The following is a 21,907-nucleotide window of genomic DNA, read 5'->3' on the forward strand; positions in this document are numbered from 1 at the left end:
AGCAGAAAGTGCCAAAGCAGGATTACAGCTGAACATCAAGAAGACAGAAGTAATTACTACTGCAGAATTAACTCTACTTTAAGGCTGGCAATAAAGAAATCGAAATTATTCAAGAGTTTGAAATATTCCTGGCTCCATCAACCAAAAGGGAGACTGCACCAAAGAAATGAGGGAGATTGAGACTGGGAAGAGCAGAGAAGGGCTAGAAAAGATCCTGATGTGTAAGAATGTGCCACTGGCAACCAAGATCAAATTAATTCATGCCTTAATATTCCCCATTACTATGTATGGGTGTGAAAGTTGGACTGTGAAGAAAGCTGACTGGAAGAAAGTAGATTCCTTTGAAATATGGTGTTAGAGTTTTATGGATACCATGGATGGCTAAAAAGACAAGTGGATTCTACACCAAATCAAGCCTGAACTCTCCCTAGAGCTAACATGACTAAACAGAAGCTATTGTACTTTAGTCACCTTATGAGATGACGAGTTCGTTGGAAAAGACAATAATGCTAGGGAAAGTTGAAGGCAGCAGGAAAAGAGGAAGACCCAACATGAGATGGATTGAGTCAGTCAGGGAAGCCTCAGTTTGCAAGACTTGAGAATGGCTGTTAATGATAGGACATTTTGGAGGACATTAATTCATAGGCTTAACTTGTTTAAATTTTAATCTGTTTTTAATTGTTTGATTCTGTTTTATTGTTAGCTTGATGGTTTTATTGTGTTGGAACCTGCCCTGAGCCCATCACGGGATAGGGCGGGCTATGAATCAACAGAAATAAACAAACATATAAATAAATAAATAGGGTTGCCAAGTCAGAAGTGACTTGATATCACTCTACACACACACCAGTGTGTAAAGATTAAAACTGCCTCCTTTTATAACTTGGCACTCTTGTGATTCCCTTTTCTTGCCATCAAACAGTACACATATGTGATTCTATGACACTAGTGTTATTTGCTCATATATATCAGGCTTAGAGGATTTCACCTTACTGGTTCCCAAATGAATATTACCCTGCTGCTATTTTTAACTCAGCTGTAATCCACAGTCCATTACAAGTATCAGGAGTTTTGCCAAGTACGTGTCAGCTCTTCTTGAAGACCTCAATGAAAACAATACCATCTTTGACAAGACACTGAAAATCAGGATGCAAGGTTTTCTGACCTATGACGATTTTTATTTACTTATTCATTTTATTATTTAGATTGTTCTTACCATGTTCCACTTCAAAGGTCATTTTAAATCAAAAGTCACCTGCCCAGGTGTACCAAAGTTTCTGGTCAGCTCTGTCCACGTCACCACAGCAGATTTCTTATTCCATTTTCCAGATTCTGTAGTCCATTAGGTCCTGTTCTCACTTTTGAGAAAAAACATCACTACACAGTGTATCATGGTATCCCCACTGGAATCTGCCATTGCAAGTCACTTCACAGCATTGAAGGTCATGGCCAAATTAACCACAATGCTACAGATGACAAACATGGCTTGGTTGTAGTGACTTGCTGGGAATTTTAGACCCATCTCTTACAGAGTCAGTGGTCAGTACCAAGGATGATGTGATAAATAGGTTGTTTACCTGTAACTGATGATCTCTGAGTGGTCAGTCACACACATGGGTACTATGCTCAAGCATGAACCCGACCTCGGAGAACTCCAAGGCCTCTGGTGTCTGGCACACTTTTCTCTTACACTCTAGGGAGCATGCATCAACTATGCATGCCTGCAGCGGGGAGACAGCACCCTCCCATTGAGTTTCTTCCAGCCACTTTCCTCAGCTAAAGGAAAGTGAATGAGAGATGCCAGCTGGGTGGCACAGTTGACCACTTGAAGATCATCAGTTACAGGTAAGCAACCTGTTTATCTTTTTCGTGGTCTCTGTGCAGTCCCACACATGAGTGATTAGTGAGCAGTTGGAGGGTGGAGGGTGCTGGCAATGCAGCACAACAAGTAATAATAAAAAAAATGTACACTACTGAACCTGCAGACACCTACCTGAGTGGCCAAGGATGTGCAGGAGTCAGCAGAAAATGCACCACAGCACCGATTGCCCAAAGGATGCACTATGCTGAGCTCTGACATTGAGGGTGTAGTGCACCACAAAGGTAGATGGCAAGGACCAGGAGGCAGCAGCACAAATGTCTTCCAGAGAAACACCTTTGAGAAAGGCCAACAATGTGGAGATGGCCCTGGTAGAAGGGGCCTCAGTAGATCAAGTAAGGGCTGCTTGGTCAGTTTGTAGCAGAGTGAAATAGCAGAGGTCACCCACTTCACAAATCACTGTGGTGAGAGTCTACGTCCCTGATGTGGCTTGTCATAGGTCATGAATAGATGAGGCAATACAGAATGGATAAGTCCTGGAGAGGCAGAAGGACAGAGCCCTATGGACATCTAGGGTATGGAGTGCTCTCTGACAATCATCATCTGAGTCTGGGAAAAATGAGCAAAACTGTACGTTGAGAGAGGTGAAAAGAGAAGACAACTTTAGGCAGAAATACAGGATTTGGACATAAGACAACCTTATCTTTATGAAAGATAGTGTATGGTGGGTTGGACCAGAAAGCACGCAGATCACTTGCCCTTTTCACCAAGGTGAAAAGGTCCTTTTCTAGGACAGTCCTGTGAGAGCTATGGCTGACCCAAGGCCATTCCAGCAGCTGCAAGTGGAGGAGTGGGGAATCAAACCCAGTTCTCCAGGTAAGAGTCCGTGCACATAACCACTACACCAAACTGGCTCTTTTAGACATTGGGGATCCTAATATCATTAGGAAACAGATCATTTTGCACAACACCCAGGGACATGTAGTAGTGAATAAATATGCTGGATGTTCACACAACAAGTTGTTCCAATCATGTGCAGCTCCTTACTACCTGGACTGGCAGCCAACACACATTTTCTTCGTATTTTGTGATTAGATGGAGAAAACCACATTTCAGTAAACCAGCCTGAGAATCCACAGCACCACAAAGCAACCACTACGCAGATGCAATTTCAAGCAACCTTCACATAATTTTTGTGATGCGGTCCAAACATACATATGGAAAGGAAGAGGCACTGGAGTGAATGAACACTTTTCAAATCAAGTGCGCCTCCTACACACACATCCTTTTCCCTGACCTGGTTTGATAGCTCAAAAATGGCCATGAGCTGAGTATGAAGAAGCAACAGCTGTCAGGACTCTTTTGCTGTCTCAGGAAATTTGAAAGCCCTGGGAGCCAGGCTGGTAGCTAATTATAAACTTCTGCCTGATGTATTTGTGTCTGTGGGAGTGCAATTTCCAGCCCCGCAGCCCCACACCATGCTGAGAAGATTTGATCAGCTGAAAGACGATCCAGAGGGGTCTTCAGCTATCCTAGTGCTGGGGAAGGAAGCTCGGAGAGGGGGAGGAAGAGGAGGAGGGCAGTAAGGAAATCCTGGCTCTAGTAGGCAATTAGGGGAGGGGGAGATAACATGGAGCCCACTTCTGTCCAGGATGATATCCAGAAGAAAAAGCAACAGAAAGAAAAGGTGAAGAAAGCAGCACTGGAAACTCCCCCCAGGCCTCTCCGGTCCCTGTTCTGCCTCACCCTCCAGAACCCAGTGCGCAAGGCCTGCATTGCTCTCGTGGAATGGAAGTATCCTTTTGGAAAACTGTGGGGTTGCCTCAGGGCTAGCTTGTATGTGGGCTTGAGCCCAACAGCAGCCATGTATAGAGGGCCGAGACTTGGTGGGAGCAAAGGCAAGGAAGAGAACTGGGAAATATTTGTTAAGAGATTCTCCTGGACATTCAGATCCTCTGTTCCTTAGAAGTGCTGAAAAAGCAAGTGGTCTTGACATTTATCTCTGTCACTGAGAGAGGAAAAGGCTCAGGAGGCAGAGAAGATCTCAAAAGAAAAGCAATATCTTGATCTTGCTTTGACTTGACTGGTGGATATATATCTGTGAGTGTAAATCAGGAGTTATTCCACAAAGTTTAACATCATAAATTCAGAATGGAGGTTTCTGATTTTTCTGTTTTCGCTGTCAAGTTGCAATCCCATAGGGTTTTCAAGGCAAGAGAGGTTCAGGGGTGGTTTGCTACTGCTTGTTGGTTTCCCATCCAAATACTGACCAAGGCTGACCCTGCTTAGTTTCTGAAATCTGACAAGATCAGGCTAGCCCAGACTATCAAAGTCTTCTGATTATTAGAAGTATATAATTCCAGAATAATTTTCCAGAACAGCTGTTGTAACCTGCCCTTAGTCTGCCTTGCTGGAATGGGTGGAATAGAAATTCCAGAAATAAAATTAAAGAAATATGGGTGCAAAAATTGGCTTGCAAAAAATTTCAAACAGAGTAGGGAACATTGATTATTGTCATTTTGTTTGTGGCTCCTTGATCCAAGTATATATTGAGTCCAGAAAGTTTCCCCCACCATCTTGGTTTGCAGCAACTGCAATAAAACAATTTTTAACAACAAGGATATCTGATAAAAGGTCAATAAAAATGTCCCACAGAATGAATTGGTTTTGTTTCAAACTCAGGACAGTATTATGAAAAAAATTCTCCCCATAGATTGGCTGTTAACCTTGTAAAGATTTTTTTTAATGCATCCAAAAGGTCTGCAATTTGGCTGATTTATTTGAGCGATCTAGATTGTTTGATAGAAGTGTTTATTGAATGGTATGAGGTTTCTTGTTCACTGCTACTCTTTGCTTATGATACACCATAACTCAGACAAAGGAGAATTGAAGTGTGTGATCTGTTTCTGGATTGATGCTGGGCAAAGTTTTGGGAAAGATGATGTACAAGTCTTTTTGAGGGCAAAGTTTTGGAAAAGATGATTTACAAGTCTTTTTGAGTTTTGTGATGGCATGATCAAGACAGATGTAAAACAGGTAATCAATTACATTATATTACATTGTTAGGGATACCAAAATGGTGCATATTCAGTATTCTACTTAGATGGAATAAGTGGATAAAAATATCAACTTTGGTTAAATGAAGAATGTGGGAAGGGAGAGCAAGGCTTTGTTTGTTGTTGTTGTTGTTCCAATTTTCAACTGCTTTTAAATGAAGGGGTGGTATTGGTACTGGGGAAGGCAATGGCAAACCACCCCGTAAAAAGTCTGCTGTGAAAACATCGTGATGTGACATCATCCTAGAGTCGGAAATGACTGGCGTTTGCACAGGGGCTACCTTTACCTATTGGGGCCCTGGGCAGCAGTAGAGAAGTTTGTATATTTAAGCATTCCAGTTATTTAATCACCACCAAGGAAACTCCAGGCGACGCTTATTCTCAGTAGGCTTGCCAATCCCCAGGTCCCAGCAGGGTTCTCCTGCTTTTCCAGGCTCCTTCCTGCTCCCAGTCAGCTGGCTGGTGGGGGGAAGCCCTGATCCCACAGCCACCATGTGCCTTTCCACCTCCTGAGGCTTCAGACTCCGCTTGGAAAGGCTTCCTCTTGGGATAGTGTGTCTGTGTCTTTAAGGCAGAATGGGGGCAGAGAGAGCAGGCAGAAGAACACAGCGGCTCCAAGTGGCTGTGAAAGCAGCCCAGACTCTCCCTTGGTTGCACAATCTTTTCAGAGGTCATTTGCATCAGAAAGGTAAACTCGAACCTTTGGTTGCTCTGTGTTACTTTGAAGAAGTTGGAAGTTCAGCAGCTCGGGAGTAGAGATGCCAATCCCCAGGTGGGAGCAGGCCCTCCCCCGCTTCTGAGTCGTCAGAAATGGTGGGGTGGGGGAAGGGAGGGAAATGTCTGCTGAGCACTTCATTATTCCCTATGGAGATCAAAACCCATAGGGCAGGGGTGGCCAACGGTAGCTCTCCAGATGTTTTTTGCCTACAATTCCCATCAGCCCCAGCCAGCATGGGCAATGGTTGGGGCTGATGGGAGTTGTAGGCAAAAAACATCTGGAGAGCTACCGTTGGCCACCTCTGCCATAGGGTATAATGGAGAATTGATCTGGGGGTATCTGGGGCTCTGGAGTGGCTGTTATTTGAGGTAGAGGCACCAAATTTTCAGCATAGCATCTGATGACTCTCCTCAAAATGCTCTCCAAGTTTCAAAAAGTTTGGACCAGGGGGTCCAATTCTATGAGCCCCAAAGAAGGTGCCCCTATCCATTATTTCTAAAATAGGGAAGGGATTTAAAAGGTGTGCGGTTCCTTTAAATGTGATGGCCAGAACTCCCTTTGGAGTTCAATTGTGCTTGTCACAGCGTTGCTTATGGCTCTACCCCCAAAGTCTCCTGGGTCCACCCCCAAAGTCCACAGATATTTCTTGAATTGGACTTGGCAACCCTAATTCTCAGGCATAGTATATAATGAGATCTGTGAATTATTTCAGTTCCTCTTCTGTGAAGGAACATAATAATCTTGCAGCCACCCTGGCTAGCCAGCAGCAAGGACGGTTAGCTGGAGAAAGATAATAAATGTAGATAAGTCCATTTGGGGGCAAAACCGGACTGTAGGCCTGTGAAACTGAACTGTGAACTAGAAAGTCAATCAGCCATATGTACAGCAAGCCACCCCCTATAAGCCTCAGCTGCATGTCATTTTTATAGGGGTAATAATACTGATCCACCAAACAAGGTAGTTACAATTATTGGGATAATATATGTGTTCAGTAATATATAAAATAGGAGTAATACCAAAAACATGGATGACCTAGATGGCCTTAGACATTTGGATGTTTAAGATAGCAGGCATGCCCATGCCAGAAGATGCTGTGAGCTTCCTGGAATGACTCAATGCATCTAACTTCTGTGCATGTATATTTATACATACATAGATGTGTTATGTGTAGGCATCTCCATCTGCCCTGCTTCCTCAGTTGTTCTTTGTTTCAGTTCCCAGTCATCCAACTGATAACTTCTGCTTCATCTCTTTCCTAGTTTAGCCGTCCTCCTATCCTTTATTAATATACCTGAAAGGTACAGTTCCTATTTTTCATCATGCACACTGGCTATTGACTTGTATCGAGTTTGATACTTCATATTTGAGCTCACTTGCCATCTCTTCTCATATTTTGGATCACAGTTTTTATTGTATAGGTACATTTTTTTAAAGTTAATTGTTAGCTGCTTTGAGTCCATTTGGAAGAAAAGAGGGTAGAAATTAAATAAATTACTGCTTCTTTGGTTGATGCCACATTATTTATCTGAAATGGATTGACTAAAGATATTTGTAATCCACCTTTCCTAATAGGCTGCTGGTTCTCACTGTTCTTATTATGTGTTTACTGAAATCCTAAACATCTCAATGTTTTGGCAATAAGGTGTGTAGAAATCAAATATACAAACTGAGGACCTACCAGTTGAGAAAGCTACTTCTACATCTCTTTTGATGTTAATATGTCAGCATTTCAGAAGTGGAAGGGATCTTATAGGCCATCTATAAGACTGCTGCTCAGTGCAGGAAATTCAAAGTTAGAGTATTCCAAACAGAGGGCTGTCTGACTTCTGCTTGGAGACCCCAAGCGAGGCAGAGACCACTGCCTCCTCAGTAACTGGTTCTGTTGTCAAATTTTTCTCACCATTAGGACATTTCTGAGGGCTTCTGGCAGCTCCAGTTGCCTGCAGCCACTTGGTAGAATGAGGGAAGGGGGAACAGAAAGGACAGGTTTTCCTTCTGACCCAGTGGTGTCACTTCCAGCGCGATCCCCAAAATGATCTCATTGTGTCAAGGCAACTCTGTAGGACTCCCTCAAAACTCTATGGGAAATCAAAGAATTTGGGTGGAATCTTAGTGCACCATGCTAATGGGATGACATCCCTTTTGGTGTCTCAATGGAATTGATGTTGCAGCCTCAGAAATATGCCTAAGGACATTAGTTTTCATAGAATCATAGAGTTGGAAGGGACCACCAGGGTCATCTAGTCCAACCACCTGCACAGTGCAGGAAACTCACAAACACCTCGCCATAAATTCACAGGATCTTCATTGCTGTCAGATGGCCACATAGTCTTTGTTTAAAAACCTCCAAGGAAGGAGAGCCCACCACCTCCCGAGGAAGCCTGTTCCACTGAGGAACCACTCTAACGGTCAGGAAGTTCTTCCTAATGTTGAGCCAGAAACTATTTTGATTTAATTTCAACCCATTGGTTCTACCTTCTGGGGCCACAGAAAACAATTCCACACCATCCTCTAGATGACAGCCCTTCAAGTACTTGAAGATGGTGATCATATCACCTCTCAGCTGCCTCCTATCCAGGCTAAACATCCCCTGTTCCTTCAACCTTTCCTCACAGAACTTGGTCACCAGACCCCTCACCATCTTCATCACCCTCCTCTGGACCATTCCAGCTTGTCTATATCCTTCTTAAAATGTGGTGCCCAAAACTGAACACCATACTCCAGGTGAGGGCTTACCAGAGCAGAGTAAAGCGATACCATCATTTCACATGATCTGGACACTATACTTCTGTTGATACAGACGAAAATTGCATTTGCCTTTTTAGCCATCACATCACACCGTTGACTCATGCTCAGCATATGATCCACTAAGACCCCTAGGTCCTTTTCGCACATACTACTGCTAAGACAAGTCTCCTCCATCCTACAACCATGCATTGGATTTTTCCTACCTAAATGCAGAACTTTACATTTATCCCTGTTAAAATTCATTTTATTGGTTTTAGCCCAGTTTTCCAGCCTGTCAAAGTCATCCTGTATCCTGTTTCTGTCTTCTATGGTATTTGCAACCCCTCCCAATTTAGTATCATTGGCAAATTTAATAAGCATTCCCTCTATTCCTTCATCCAAATCATTTATAAAGATGTTGAACAAAACAGGTCTCAGGACAGATTCTTGAGGCACTCCACTTGTCACTCCTCTCCAAGAGGATGAGGAACCATTCACAAGCACTCTTTGGGTGCGATCTGTCAACCAGTTACAGATCCACCTAACGGTAACAGGATCCAAACCACATTTTACCAGCTTGTCAAAAAGGATAGTATGTGGAACCTTATCAAAAGCCTTACTGAAATCAAGATAAACTATGTCTACAGCATTCCCCTGATCCAGCAAGGTAGTCACTTTCTCAAAGAAAGAGATCAGGTTAGTCTGACATGACTTGTTTTTGAGAAACCCATGCTGAATCACATCCATTCTTTCTAAATCTTCCAGATTTCCAGAACCCTTGGATGCAACTCATCTGGTCCTGAAGACTTAGTTTCATTTAAAGAAACTAGGTGTTTATGTACTACCCCTATGCTGATCCTAAGTTGGAACTTCATACCCTCCTTATATGTTTGGGTTTTGCTATGTTGAGCACCATTTCCCTCAGAAGAGAAGACTGAGGAAAAGTAGGAATTGAGCAGTTCCACCCTCTCTTCATTACCTGCTACAATTTCACTTTCCTGCCCTCGCAATGGGCCTACCATGTCCTTGCTCTTATTCTTACTCTGAACATAAGAAAAGAACCCTTTTTTGTTGTTTTTAGCATCTTTGGCCAGCCTAAGCTCATACTGAGCTTTAGTTTTCCTAACTTTTTCTCTACAAGCACTGGTGATTTGTTTATATTCATCCTTGGTTATAAGACCCTCCTTCCAATTCCTAAAGGAATCTTTTTTATTTCTCAAGTCTTTAGAGAACTGTTTATGGAGCCAACTCAGCTTCTTTAGGCTTTTTCCATTTTTTTCTTCTCATAGGAATTGTCTGTGATTATGCTTTCAGTATTTCGCTTTTAAGAAACTCCCATCCCTCCTGAAACCCCTTCTTCCTAAGTATTTCTGACCATGGGATTTTACCCAGCATAGTTCTAAGTTTATCGAAGTTTGCCTTTCTGAAGTCTTACCTATAAGTCTGACTACGTATAGCTTTTCCCTTCCCTAAGACTGTAAATTCCAAAATCACATGGTCACTACTGCCCAGTATTTCCACTTCTTCAATCAACTCTTCCTTGTTGGTAAGAATCAAATCCAAGATAGCAGATCCCCTTGTTTCCTTCTTCACTTTCTGGAAAAGGAAGTTTTCAGCAGGACAAGTCAGGAATCTATTTGACGTTTCATTTTTAGCAGAGTTGGACTTCCAACAGATGTCCAGGTAATTGAAATCTCCCATGATCACTGTACCCTTCTCTTGGAGAACTTTGCAATCTGTTGTAGGAGTATCTCATCCAACTCCTCTGCCTGGCTTGGAGGTCTATAGCAGACCCCCACACTGTTATTTCTTACTCCTTTTATTTTTACCCAGAGACTCTCAACTGAGCTGCCATGCTCAGATTCACATATTTCCTCACAAGTATATACCTCCTTCACATATACTGCTACACCTCTGCCCTTTCTCATTTGTCTGTCCTTTTTAAATAAGTTGTACCCCTGAATCTTAATATTCCAGTTGTGAGTGTCATCCCACCAAGTTTCAGTAAGGTCTATTGTGTCATAGTCTCCTTCCTGTATTAGGACTTCCAGTTCCTCCTGTTTGTTTCCCATACTCTGTGCGTTAGTGTAGAGACATCAGAATCCACATTTTATGCATCCCGAGGGTTTAGTTTCCGTACAAACTTGCAAGTTAACATTACCTAGCATATGCGCCACTCTCTGCAAATCTTTAATGTTCTTATCCCCAGTTTCTGGCATCATATGAGGCTTTGAATTATTATCTCTCTCCCCCATACAATTTAGTTTTAGTTTACAATTTAGATTTAGTTTTGCACTATGGAGACGGGGAGGCAAAGAACATGTTTCCACTCTTTCTTTCTCATATGACATCCCTTTAGGCTCCCACTGTAGTAGTACATGTGAAAAAGACTTCAGCGAATCAGATAATGTATATGAGTCTGCAATGTGACATGGCTGCAAAAAAGGTTAATGAGAATTTAGGCTGCATTAAAGGAAGTTCTACTACTGACTAGCCAAGTATCCTTCACCCTTTTTCTGTGCATTTGATTCTTTTGTCTCTGCTGAATATAATTTTGTAAACTGCAGGCCAGATTTCCAAACCATATAGCTCATTTTGAACTTTATTCTTTATCTTCGAAGGTGTTTGCTCTCTCCCCAGTGTTGTTCATTTCAGATTTGATAAGAATTCCCATCAACCTTCATCTTAAGTCATTGATAAAAATGTTGAAGAGTACTAGGGCTAGGATAGAATATGAGTCTTCCTTCCACTGTGATGGAATGCCATCGTGAATTCAACCATCTGTGAATCCATTTGACAGTACTAATATCTAGCCCATATTTAACTAGTTTGCTGACCAAAATATCATGGAGGTCTTGGTTAAATCTTTACTGACATTATGTCCACAACATCCTCATGATCGACTAGGCTAGAAACTTTATCAAAAATGCAATAATATTAGTCTGGTGAGATTTGTGCTTGAATGTAGGAGAAGAGAGCAGCACCAATGACAGAGCAAAAGAACAAGAAAACAGTGCAATGCTTTTATATTGCCTCTGTATATTTTGCCTTCTTCAGGGGAATCTAAGAATACAAATAAATCCAAAATACATATATTGTCATTTAAAAATAATTAAAAGACATGGTAAAATACAGTGTGCACTGAGCATGTGAAAAGTGCATAAATATATACAGAACCAAAATTCCACAAGAATTTTACAGATATTATTCAGGTGCAATACATAGTTGGAAACATAATTCTTAAAACAAAATTTGTACACAACACTCCTGAACTTTTGCAAGTTAGAATAATATAGAACACAGATCCTAATGGGCAGCCGTGTTGGTCTGAAATATAGAACACAAACTGACTTGTATGATAGTATCAAGCAGTTTCCACAGTAACAGAAGGCCCTTCGGTACCCTGAGATGCTATTTATTTAAAACAATTCTATGTTGCCTTTCTATCCAATTCAGGGTCCCCAAGGTGGTGAACATTAAAACATTTGTGACGTTAAACTTTTTAAACAATAAAATATAAACATAAACGCAACCCTCACCCCCCACAAATGGAGAAGAGAGCTAATAAAACTTACGGAGGGAACACTGCAGCTCCCCCCCCCCCCCCGGCAAAAAAAGTATTAATCTGCTGACAGAGACCTTGACAGAGGGAGATGAATCTCTCTGGGGAGGGAGTTCCTAAGTTTTCAGCACTGCAACCAAGAAGGCTCTTTCTCAACTTGCCACACAACCAGCCTCAGGTGGCAGTGGCACCCAAAACAGAGCCTCCAAAGATTACAGGAGCAGTTGGGTAGGTTCATATAAGAGAAAGTGATCTTTCAGATACGCTGACCCCAAAGGCCAATACCAGCACCTTGAATTAGGGCCCTAGAGTTGCCAGCCTCCAGGTGGGGCCTGGAGATCTTCCGCTTTTACAACTGATCTCCAACTAGCAGAGATCAGCTCTCCTGGCTAAAATAGCTTTGAAGGGCATTGTACCATGCTGAGGCCCTTCCTCTGCCCTCCCCAAACCCCACCCTCCCCTGGGTCCACCCCCAAAATCTCAAAGTATTTTTCAGCACAGACCTGGCAACCCTCTTGGGCTCAGAAGCAAACTGGGCCCAGTCCATGAGCCTCCCCCAAAGCATATTTAAGCAGCCAGGAAATAGGTGTAATTGAAGAAGAAGAAGAAGATATTAAATTTATATCCCGCCCTCCACTCCGAAGAGTCTCAGAGCGGCTCACAATCTCCTTTACCTTCCTCCCCCACAACAAACACCCTGTGAGGTGGTGGGGCTGGAGAGGGCTCTCACAGCAGCTGCCCTTTCAAGGACAACCTTTGCCAGAGCTATGGCTGACCCAAGGCCATGCTAGCAGGTGCAAGTGGAGGAGTGGGGAATCAAACCTGGTTCTCCCAGATAAGAGTCCGCACACTTAACCACGACACCAAACTTGCTTGAAGTAACTGGTAGTTCTCAAACTTCTAAGAATCCTGTCTACATCCTCAGACTGATCAAGCTGAAAAGTATCTCACACAACTGGACAAGTTGGCACCTGGGACTATCCAGTCATGTCACTGCACATGTAGCCCAAGTTGGAATGGATGTGAGAGATTTTATCCACAAAGTGTTGAGCACAGCATTCATATACGCCACTACCACTAGACCCCTGACCACCAGAATAGATCCACATCCTACCCTGAAGAATTGAAGTCATTTAATACAGCAAGGTGTTCCATGACAAACTCCTGATCAGTCTGGAGCTGTCAGTCACCTTATTATTTGTTTGACTTTGGTAGGTTACAAGCAGTTCCCCTTTTGACAAGAGATGCCACCAGATCACATGGCTTCTGATTGCTATGAACCATAGGTGAGGGTTTTTTCCATTCAGTTTACTTCTTCTTTTAAAGTTGGTGCTGGCATGGTAGGATATAGGCCAATGAGACATTTAATCATTTTCTCTCAAAAGGACACTGTAATGGTAGCAGCAGAGGGGCAGAAAAAGAGCACTCAGAATGACCAAGAGACTGGAGCATCTTTCATACAAGGAAAGGCTACGAAGTTTGGGAGTTTTCTGTTCAGAAGATAAAAGTTTATAAAGTTATGCATGGGCTACATATGGTGGACTGAGAGCAGGGCTTTTTTTGAGAAGGAATGCACAGGAACACAGTTCCAGCTGGCTTGGTGTCAGGGGGTGCGGCCTAATATGCAAATGAGTTCATGCTGGGCTTTTTCTTCAAAAAAACCCTGTGTGCAACATTGGTGAGTCAGGGATGTGGCCTAATATGCAAATGAGTTCTACAAAAAAGGCCCTGATTGAGAGAACTTTTCCTCCAACTCATGGGCATCCGACAATATGCAGTAGATTTACAACAGATAATACACAGCATGTTTTTAATAAAAGAGTGATTTTCTTATGGAATTCATTGTCACAGGAGACACATAGTGATGGCTACTAGCCTGTGTGTGTGTAAAGTGCTGTCAAGTCGCAACCGATATATGGCAGCCCCATAGGTTTGCCAATGCCCAGGTCCCAGCAGGGGTTCTCCGGCTTTCCCAGACTCCTTCCCACTCCCAGTCAGCTGGCCAGTGGAGGGAAGCCCTGCCCCCACAGCCACCATCTGCCTCTCCACCTCCTGAGGCTTCAGACTCCACTTGGTAAGGCTTCCTCTTGGGATGGTGTGTCTGAGTCTTTAAAGCAGAATGGGGGTGGAGGGAGCAGGCAGAAGAACATGGCTCCTCCAAGTGGCTGTGAAAGCAGCCCAGACCCTCTGTTGGCTGCACAATCTTTTCAGAGGTCATTTGCATAGGAAAGGTAAACGTGAACCTTTGGTTGCTCTGTGTTACTTTAAAGAAGTTGGAAGTTCAGCAACTTGTGAGTAGAGATGCCAATCCCCAGGTGGAAACAGGCCCTCCCCTGCTTCTGAGTCATCAGAAACTGGGGGGGAAGGAGATGTCAACTGGGCACTTCATTATTCCCGATGGTGATCAAATCTCATAGGGTATAATGGAGAATTGATCTGGGGGTATCTGGGTATCTGGGGCTCTGGAGGGGCTGTTATTTGAGATAGAGGGACTAAATTTTTAGCATAGCATCTGATGACTCTCCTCAAAATGCTGTCCAAGTTTCAAAAGGTTTGCACCAGGGGGTTCAATTCTATGAACCCCAAAAGAAGGTGCCCCTATCCTTCATTATTTCTAAAGTAGGGAAGGCATTTAAATGGTGTGTGGTCCCTTTAAATGGGATCCCTTTGGAGTTCAATTGTGCTTGTCACAACTTTGCTTATGGCTCCACCCCCAAAGTCTCCTGGCTCCACCCCCAAAGTCCCCAGATATTTCTTGAATTGGACTTGGCAACCCTACAGCCCCAGCAAGGGGCTTTCAAGGCCAGAGGTGGTTTGCCAGTGCCTTCCTCTGCAGAGTCAACAGCAACAATTTTATTACTACGATCCAAGACCAGCAAGAATAATAAAAAATGGTAGATTAAAATATATAAATATATGTCATACTAAAAAAATTTCACAGTCATAAAATAAATTTCAATGTCGAAAATACAGCTATAGTTCTCATAAATAACAGAATTGGGGAGTTCCCTCTATATTTTTTGAGTCCTCTGCAGAGTCTTCCTTGGTGGTTTCCCTTCCAAGTACAGACTCTGCTGAGCTTCCAAGATGGAATGCTGGCTTCCCTCTGGCTGAGGACATTAGCTTACATGGCTTTAAAAAGGGATTAGACACATTTATGGAGGATGGATTCATAAGTGGCTGTTAGCCATGGTGTCTAATAGAGCCCCCTTGTTCAGAGGTAGCTGTAGCCTTCATGCCCTGCCTGGAGGCCTTCCAGGGACACTTGAACAGGATGCTGGGCTAGACTGACTCCTGGTTTGTTTGTTTGTTTCGGGAATTTTTATGCCACATCTCTTGGGGAATCAGTCTGAGGTGGCTTATAAAAACAAACATTAAAAGCATACATTAAACCCATCCTTTTAAAAAATGGCCAGAAAATTTATATATATACATATATATATATATATATATATATATATATATATATATATATATATATATATATATATATATATATATATATATATACATACACATATATATATGTGTGTATACACATGGTAGATTAAAATATATAAATATATGTCATACTAAAAAAATTTCACAGTCATAAAATAAATTTCAATGTCGAAAATACAGCTATACACACACACATATATATATAAGGTAAAGGCAAGGCAAGCACCAGTCATTTCCGACTCTGGGATGACATTGCTTTAACAACGTTTTCACAGCAGACTTTTTTTATGGGGTGGTTTGCCATTGCTTTCCCCAGTCATCTACATTCCTCCCCAGCAAGCTAGGTACTCATTTTACCGACCTCGGAAGGATGGAAGGCTGTGTTAACCTGGAGTCAGCTACTTGAACCAGCTTCCACTGGCATCGAACTCAGGTCGTGAGCAGAGGGCTCCCACTGCAGTACTGCAGCTTTACCATTCTGTGCCATGGGGCTCTCTCTCTCTCTCTCCCTCTATATATATATAGCTGAGCAGCTTACAATTGCAAGCTGAATTTAACAATTTCAAACTGAAAGCATTGATCCAAGTAGTCAGCCTTGTTGGTCTGAAGTAGTAGAACAAAATAGGAGTCAAGTTGCATGTTTAAGACCAACTTAGTTTTATTCAGAACTTAAGCTTTCGTGTACTCTCTAAGCACACTTCATCAGACAAGGAATCCGTTACAGTGAGCAAAGCCACATGTAGCTGGTAGTCAGATGCAAATTGGTACAAATTTAAGAACCAATGACAGTATAATAAAATTATCTGGTAGGGAGTGGTTTAGAATGCAAAATGGTAAAAAAAATTAAGATTCAATGACAGAATAGTAAAATTAACAAATTGAGCAAACCTTTGATCTGAGTGGCATGAGCATGCAAAAGCAATGAAAGCATGTAATACAATTATTTTACAAGCTCAACCCTTTAAATTAAAAGCCTGGGTAAACAAACATCTTTTGGCCTGGCACCTACAAGAAAGTAACATAATCACCAAGTGGGCCTTAATGGGAAGGGCATCCCACCGACAAGGTGCCACTACTGAAAAGGCCCTGTCTCTGTTTGCCACCCTCTTCACCTCTGAAAACATAAGCACAGAGAGCAGAGCACAAGTACAGAAAGCAGGGCTTTTGAGGCTGATGCAGTACAGCCGGTTTTGTGTTCTTACCACTACAGTCCTGTTTTTATGAAGCTCAACTGTGTGAACATTGTGTGTGTGTGTTATTGTCTACATGGCTGTATAACATCAAATTCCTGTATTGTGCCACTTGAGAAATAATCATTTTAAATTTTCACTTTTTTGTATCTTCTTCCCAGTGTGATGATAGTGATTATGGATTCAGAATATGAAATACATCCATGTGGTTGTTTATGCAATGATTTTGTATGATCCATGCATCACTGATGAGATCTTGGGAAGTCATCCCACATCTGAATAAAATGGTGCTAGTTTAAAAGGCAGCAAAGGAACAGAAAATCAAATAGTTTCTAATGTGACCAGGTGACAGTGTAAATGGTAATAGGCATTCTATTAAAGTGACCTCTGTAGCAGGAAGCAATGGTAGAGCTAAATCTGCATAAGGAAATGGAAGAAGGGTGCTCAGAATGGGCCCTCGTTTGTACCAGAGCCCATTCTGTGGCTGCTGCAGCCTGACAGCATGTGCTGTGTCTAAGGTTTTATGATCAGTAGCCAACTGCATTAGTAAACTGATCCCACTAGATCAAGCAGACTTGCCTGCATCTTTTGTACCCAACCTACCAAGCACCTGCAGGTTATTGAGCTTCAGCAATTTCCCTTACTTAGCTGCACAGTATCTGTGTTAACAGGATAACATGGGTTAGTAGATCTGATAGACCCAAAATAGGTTAGGTAGTTGATACCTTTAATGAAACTTGTTGGTGTGAGTATGCAGATTTGAGATATTCAAAGTTCTTGCTAAATATGCTTTCTTCACTAGTGATGGTAGGGAGGACTTAGGGGACAACGCGGCTGTGATATTATATAGTAGGTGAAGAGGTTGCAGGTAATAAGATGTCTAAGGTTGCCAAGTCCAATGCAAGAAATATCTGGGGACTTTGGGGGTGGAGTCAGGAGACTTTGGGGGTGGATCCAGGAGACATTGGGGCGGAGCCAGGAACAAGGGTGTGATAAGCATAACTGAACTCCAAGGAAGTTCTGGCCGTCACATTTAAAGGGACAGCACACCTTTTAAATGTCTTCCTTCCATAATGAAGGAATGAAGAAATAATGAAGGATGGAGCACCTTCTTTTGGGGCTCATAGAATTGGACCCCCTGGTCCAATCGTTTTGAAACTTGGGGGGTACTTTGGGGAGAGGCACTAGATACTATACTGAAAATTTGGTGTCTTTACTTCAAACAGCAGCTTCCCCAGAGCCCCCGAAACCTCCAAATCAATTCCCCATTATACTCTATGAGAATCGATCTCCACATAGGGAATAATGAAGTGCTCAGCAGATGTTTCCCTCCCCCTCCCTTCCTTTCTGGCAACTCTGAAGTGAGGGATTGGCCTCCCTACTCGTGAGTTGCTGCCAACTTCTTCAAAGCAACACAGACACACCATCCCAAGAGGAAGCCTTTCAATTGGAGACTGAAGCCTCCTGAGGTGGAAAGGCACATGGTCCTCTGGGGGCGGGACTTCCCCCTGCCAGCCAGCTGACTGGGGGCGGGAAGGAGCCTGGGAAAGCAGAAGAACCCCCTCTGGGACCTGGGGATTGGCAAACCTAAAGATGTCTAATAAACAATTTTCTGATGGTGGAATAATAAATATGTATGAAATTGCTGACAAATTTTCACCAGAAATGTGATTTTGGGGGAAATCTTTTGAAACAATCTCCAGCTCTTCTAAGATAGAAAAATGTGCTGAATTTGTTTAAGGCCAGGCTGATGGACAGAGACATTTTTATCTGCTATTCTTCCACAGATTTTGCTTGCTCTAAATTTGTAGTTCTGTCTGATGACACCCCAGCCTGAAACTAGGGTTGGCAACCTCCAGGTGGAGATCTCTATGGTACCATAGATTTCCCCCCAAAATTGCTAGAGCATCCCTGTGCAAAACCATAGAGTTTCAAACAAATTCCTAGAGCATCCTGTGTGACGTGCCTGGCATGACACACCACTTCTGGGTGATGTCATTGTGCCGCGTGGCGATGGGCTCTTTGGGGGTTGGGGATCCCCCAGCGGCCTCCTCCCTGCCAGCAGGTTGGAACCAACTAAACTGGAGGATCCCCCACCCCTGGTGGGAACTTGGGAGCCTTATCCACCCCTGCTTACATGCAATGTAGTCTACCTCTACATCATTGTGTTTACCCCAGACTAGGGAACCTATTATGATGCACTATTATTTTGATCAAATGTACAGTACCTCTAGGGCCCATAAAATGTTAAAGAGAAAGAGATAGCACAAAATGGAACAGAAGGAAACTGATTGTCTCCGCAGATTTTCTGTAGATATCCATGGGTCTGGGAAAAGATAGATCTCATAGCTGATCCCCTTGGTTTTTCACACATCCCTAGTTATTTTGTTATGTAAAATAAAACTCCCAAGAGCTCATGTTGCTCCACGTTATCTACCAGCCTTCACTTTCTACTCTTACATGATTAGATGTGAGTTTGTTCCATTAGCTGTATTTTGTAGTTGCAGTCTTGTATAAGTAAGGACAGGCTGTGGCTCAGTGGCATCTGAGCGTCTGTTTGGCAAGCAGAAGGTCCCAGTTGAAAGGTGATGTGAAGGATCTCAGCCTGAGACTAGAACCACTGCTGGCCTGAACAGACATAGACAATACCGACTTTGATGGACCAAGGGTCTGATTCAGTATAAGACAGCTTCATGTATTTATGTAGCACATACAAAATGGAGGACATATCAAGATGCTTGAGTGTGAAAGGACTCATTTGGCTCTTAATGATTTGGGGAAGGGTTAAAGAAACAAACATTCCGTTGGGGGGGAAACGTCAAGTGAATTATCTCTGCTAACAGGGAGCAGAATAGTTATGTGAGTGAGAGAGAATCCTTAGCATCAAGTTACAGTAGTACACATCTCAGAGAACCTTAAATGCCCCCCAGATCTCTGGGCTCCTTGTAAACTGTACTGAAGCCAAGAAACAGTCTGTCGGCGCTCCGTGGTGCTCTGATTAACAAGTGGAATTCACTGCCACAGGAGGTGGTGGCGGCCGCAAGTATAGCCACCTTCAAGAAGGGTTTAGATAAATATATGGAGCACAGGTCCATCAGTGGCTATTAGCCACAGTGTATGTGTGTATATAAATTTTTTTGCCACTGTGTGACACAGAGTGTTGGACTTGATGGGCCGTTGGCCTGATCCAACATGGCTTCTCTTATGTTCTTATGATCAGATCCCATTATACAAAGGATATGCATATACCCAGATTTCTCAGGAATAGGAGGAATTCAGTACAACATAGTAATTTAAAACATATGTTTAATTTTAGGACAAATTTAAGTACCAAAGGATGACATCAGGAGTTTTTATGTGAAGCACCCAGCAGAGCCTAAGAGAATGATCTGGGGAGGGGTATGGATGGATTGAAAGGCTCCCATTGAACAAGCTAAAACTGCCTTAGCCCTCATTGAGTTCCCCTCCCCTACTTATTCCACCACATGTGCCTCGCTCCGCTACTCCTTGCCATCCTCTGCATTCCTTACCAGATGGTCAAAAGAGGGGCAGGTGGGGCTGATGCTGCCCCCTGTATGGACTTGTCCTCTGCCTACCATACTCAACTTCATCTCAAAGAAGGCAGTCTCAGGCTATTTAACTCTTCCCTCCACCTGCTGAGGCAAATCATGATCCTTTCCCAACTCCTCTTTGAGTCATGAACCTTTTATGCAGATTATTAAAACAGTGTTGCAAATATTGTGTTCGTTTAAAATTCTTTCTTCTGGTATGAGACAACCTTTGACAACCCTCTTGAGAAATATTTATTATTATTAATCATTTACATTATTTATATTCTCCCTGTCTCCCCAAGGGTGACCCAAAACAGTTTACATTATTCTGTCCTCTATTTTATCCTCACAACAACTTTGTGATGGAGGTTAGGTTGAGAGTGTGAGACTGGCCCAAAGTCACCCAGCAAACTTCCATGGCAGAATGGGGATTTGAACCCGAGTCTCTCAGATCCTAGTCTGAGACTTTGACCACTACACCACACTGAAGTTAATGGCTTTTATGTGGTTTTCAATTATTCCTGTTTATGGCACAACATTCTGCAATCAACTTTCCTTTAACAAGCTTCCTCAGGCCCTTCGAGACCATCATCCTGCTGACCATCTTTGCCAATTGTGTGGCATTGGCTATCTACCTGCCTATGCCTGAAGATGACTCCAACAAAGTCAACTCCAGACTGGTAAGAAATTATTCCCTTTTATCTTTCTGTTGGGATGCTCCTAAAGTGACCCCTTAAGAGCTGAATTCAAGCGAATGGTACTCTAAACTAGCTTTAGAATGATTGCTGGAACATTGCTAAGGCAGAATTAAGAATGTTTAAACATATTTAAACATGTGAAATCTCAAATCCCACACTGCAGAAAAATATGGTTCAATTGTGCCGTAGATTTTGTGTACTGTGACGGAACCGGCCTGATTCTGCCTTCAGACCCGGTCCTGTCAACTCCCTATTGAGTCGCCAACTCCTGGAGGGAGCTATTTCTCCTCCGGCCATTTGGGCTCGCTGCCACCGCCTGCTCAGTCTAGGGGTTCAGATTGAGAGGAACAGGACTCCCAATCCCCCTCTCCAGCTATGAGACCAGGCCTCAAGGTCCTCTGCCACCCTGTACTTGGGTATCACAGAGACCACAGCACTTCTTTGGGGAACCCCTGGAGGATTGGCACCTTATCCAACTGCATGCCTTCCCCCTTCCCCGGGGCCCCCTTCATAAAGCAGCGTGGTCTAAAGCGGTTGGGGATCTATGTGGTACAGAGTTTGACTGCCAGCATTCAAAACAATAAAAATATTTAATTAAAAGAGAAAAAGAAAAGAAAAACAAAACAAAACAAAAACAGTTGCATGTAAAAGGTTAGCACAGCACCCGCACAGCAAACAGCATGACAAATAAAAGATGGTTTTAAACGCATCCTACTGTCCCTGGTCTAAACTTGCCCTGCCTTGTGGATGACTTACTTGGTCTGACTGCCTGGGGTCCTCCTCCTCCTGAGTAGGCCTCTCCCACAGTCAGGAGCCCACAGACTCACAAACCTCTCTCTTGGAGGGCCAGCTGCAGACTGACTTTTCCCGCCTAATTCAAATAAATAGAACCAAAAGAACTTCCTGCCCCTCTAGGAGGCTTTCCCCCTAGAGTTGCTGGTTTAACTCCGGAAGGGAGGGGGTGGAGTGAATGGAAGGCTAGGCTGCACAGCCTGCCTATAGTTTCATGTTCCCCTCCTACCAAGCACCAACATTAACCAAGATGGCGTTTCTCCACATGTACTATGTGCATAAGTAAATAATCCATCTTCTGCATTAAACACTGCATTAATCCATCTTCTGCTACACTGCAATCTTATACAGTT

At 43.0% G+C, this 21,907-nt stretch overlaps 1 protein-coding gene across 1 annotated transcript in view; it reads left to right on the top strand.

The window, feature by feature from the left end:
* Positions 1 to 3,383: 3,383 nt before the first annotated feature.
* The window catches only part of CACNA1S (calcium voltage-gated channel subunit alpha1 S), a 106,696-nt gene continuing 88,172 nt past the window's right edge, over positions 3,384 to 21,907 (top strand). Inside the window, 2 exon segments of the mRNA XM_060231563.1 lie at positions 3,384 to 3,613; positions 20,639 to 20,744. Of these exon segments, the coding sequence (XP_060087546.1) occupies positions 3,450 to 3,613; positions 20,639 to 20,744 (270 nt within the window). The 5' untranslated portion in view covers positions 3,384 to 3,449.

The sequence above is a fragment of the Heteronotia binoei genome, chromosome 2 (genome assembly GCF_032191835.1).
Source record: "Heteronotia binoei isolate CCM8104 ecotype False Entrance Well chromosome 2, APGP_CSIRO_Hbin_v1, whole genome shotgun sequence".
NCBI classification, from domain to species: Eukaryota; Metazoa; Chordata; class Lepidosauria; order Squamata; family Gekkonidae; genus Heteronotia; species Heteronotia binoei.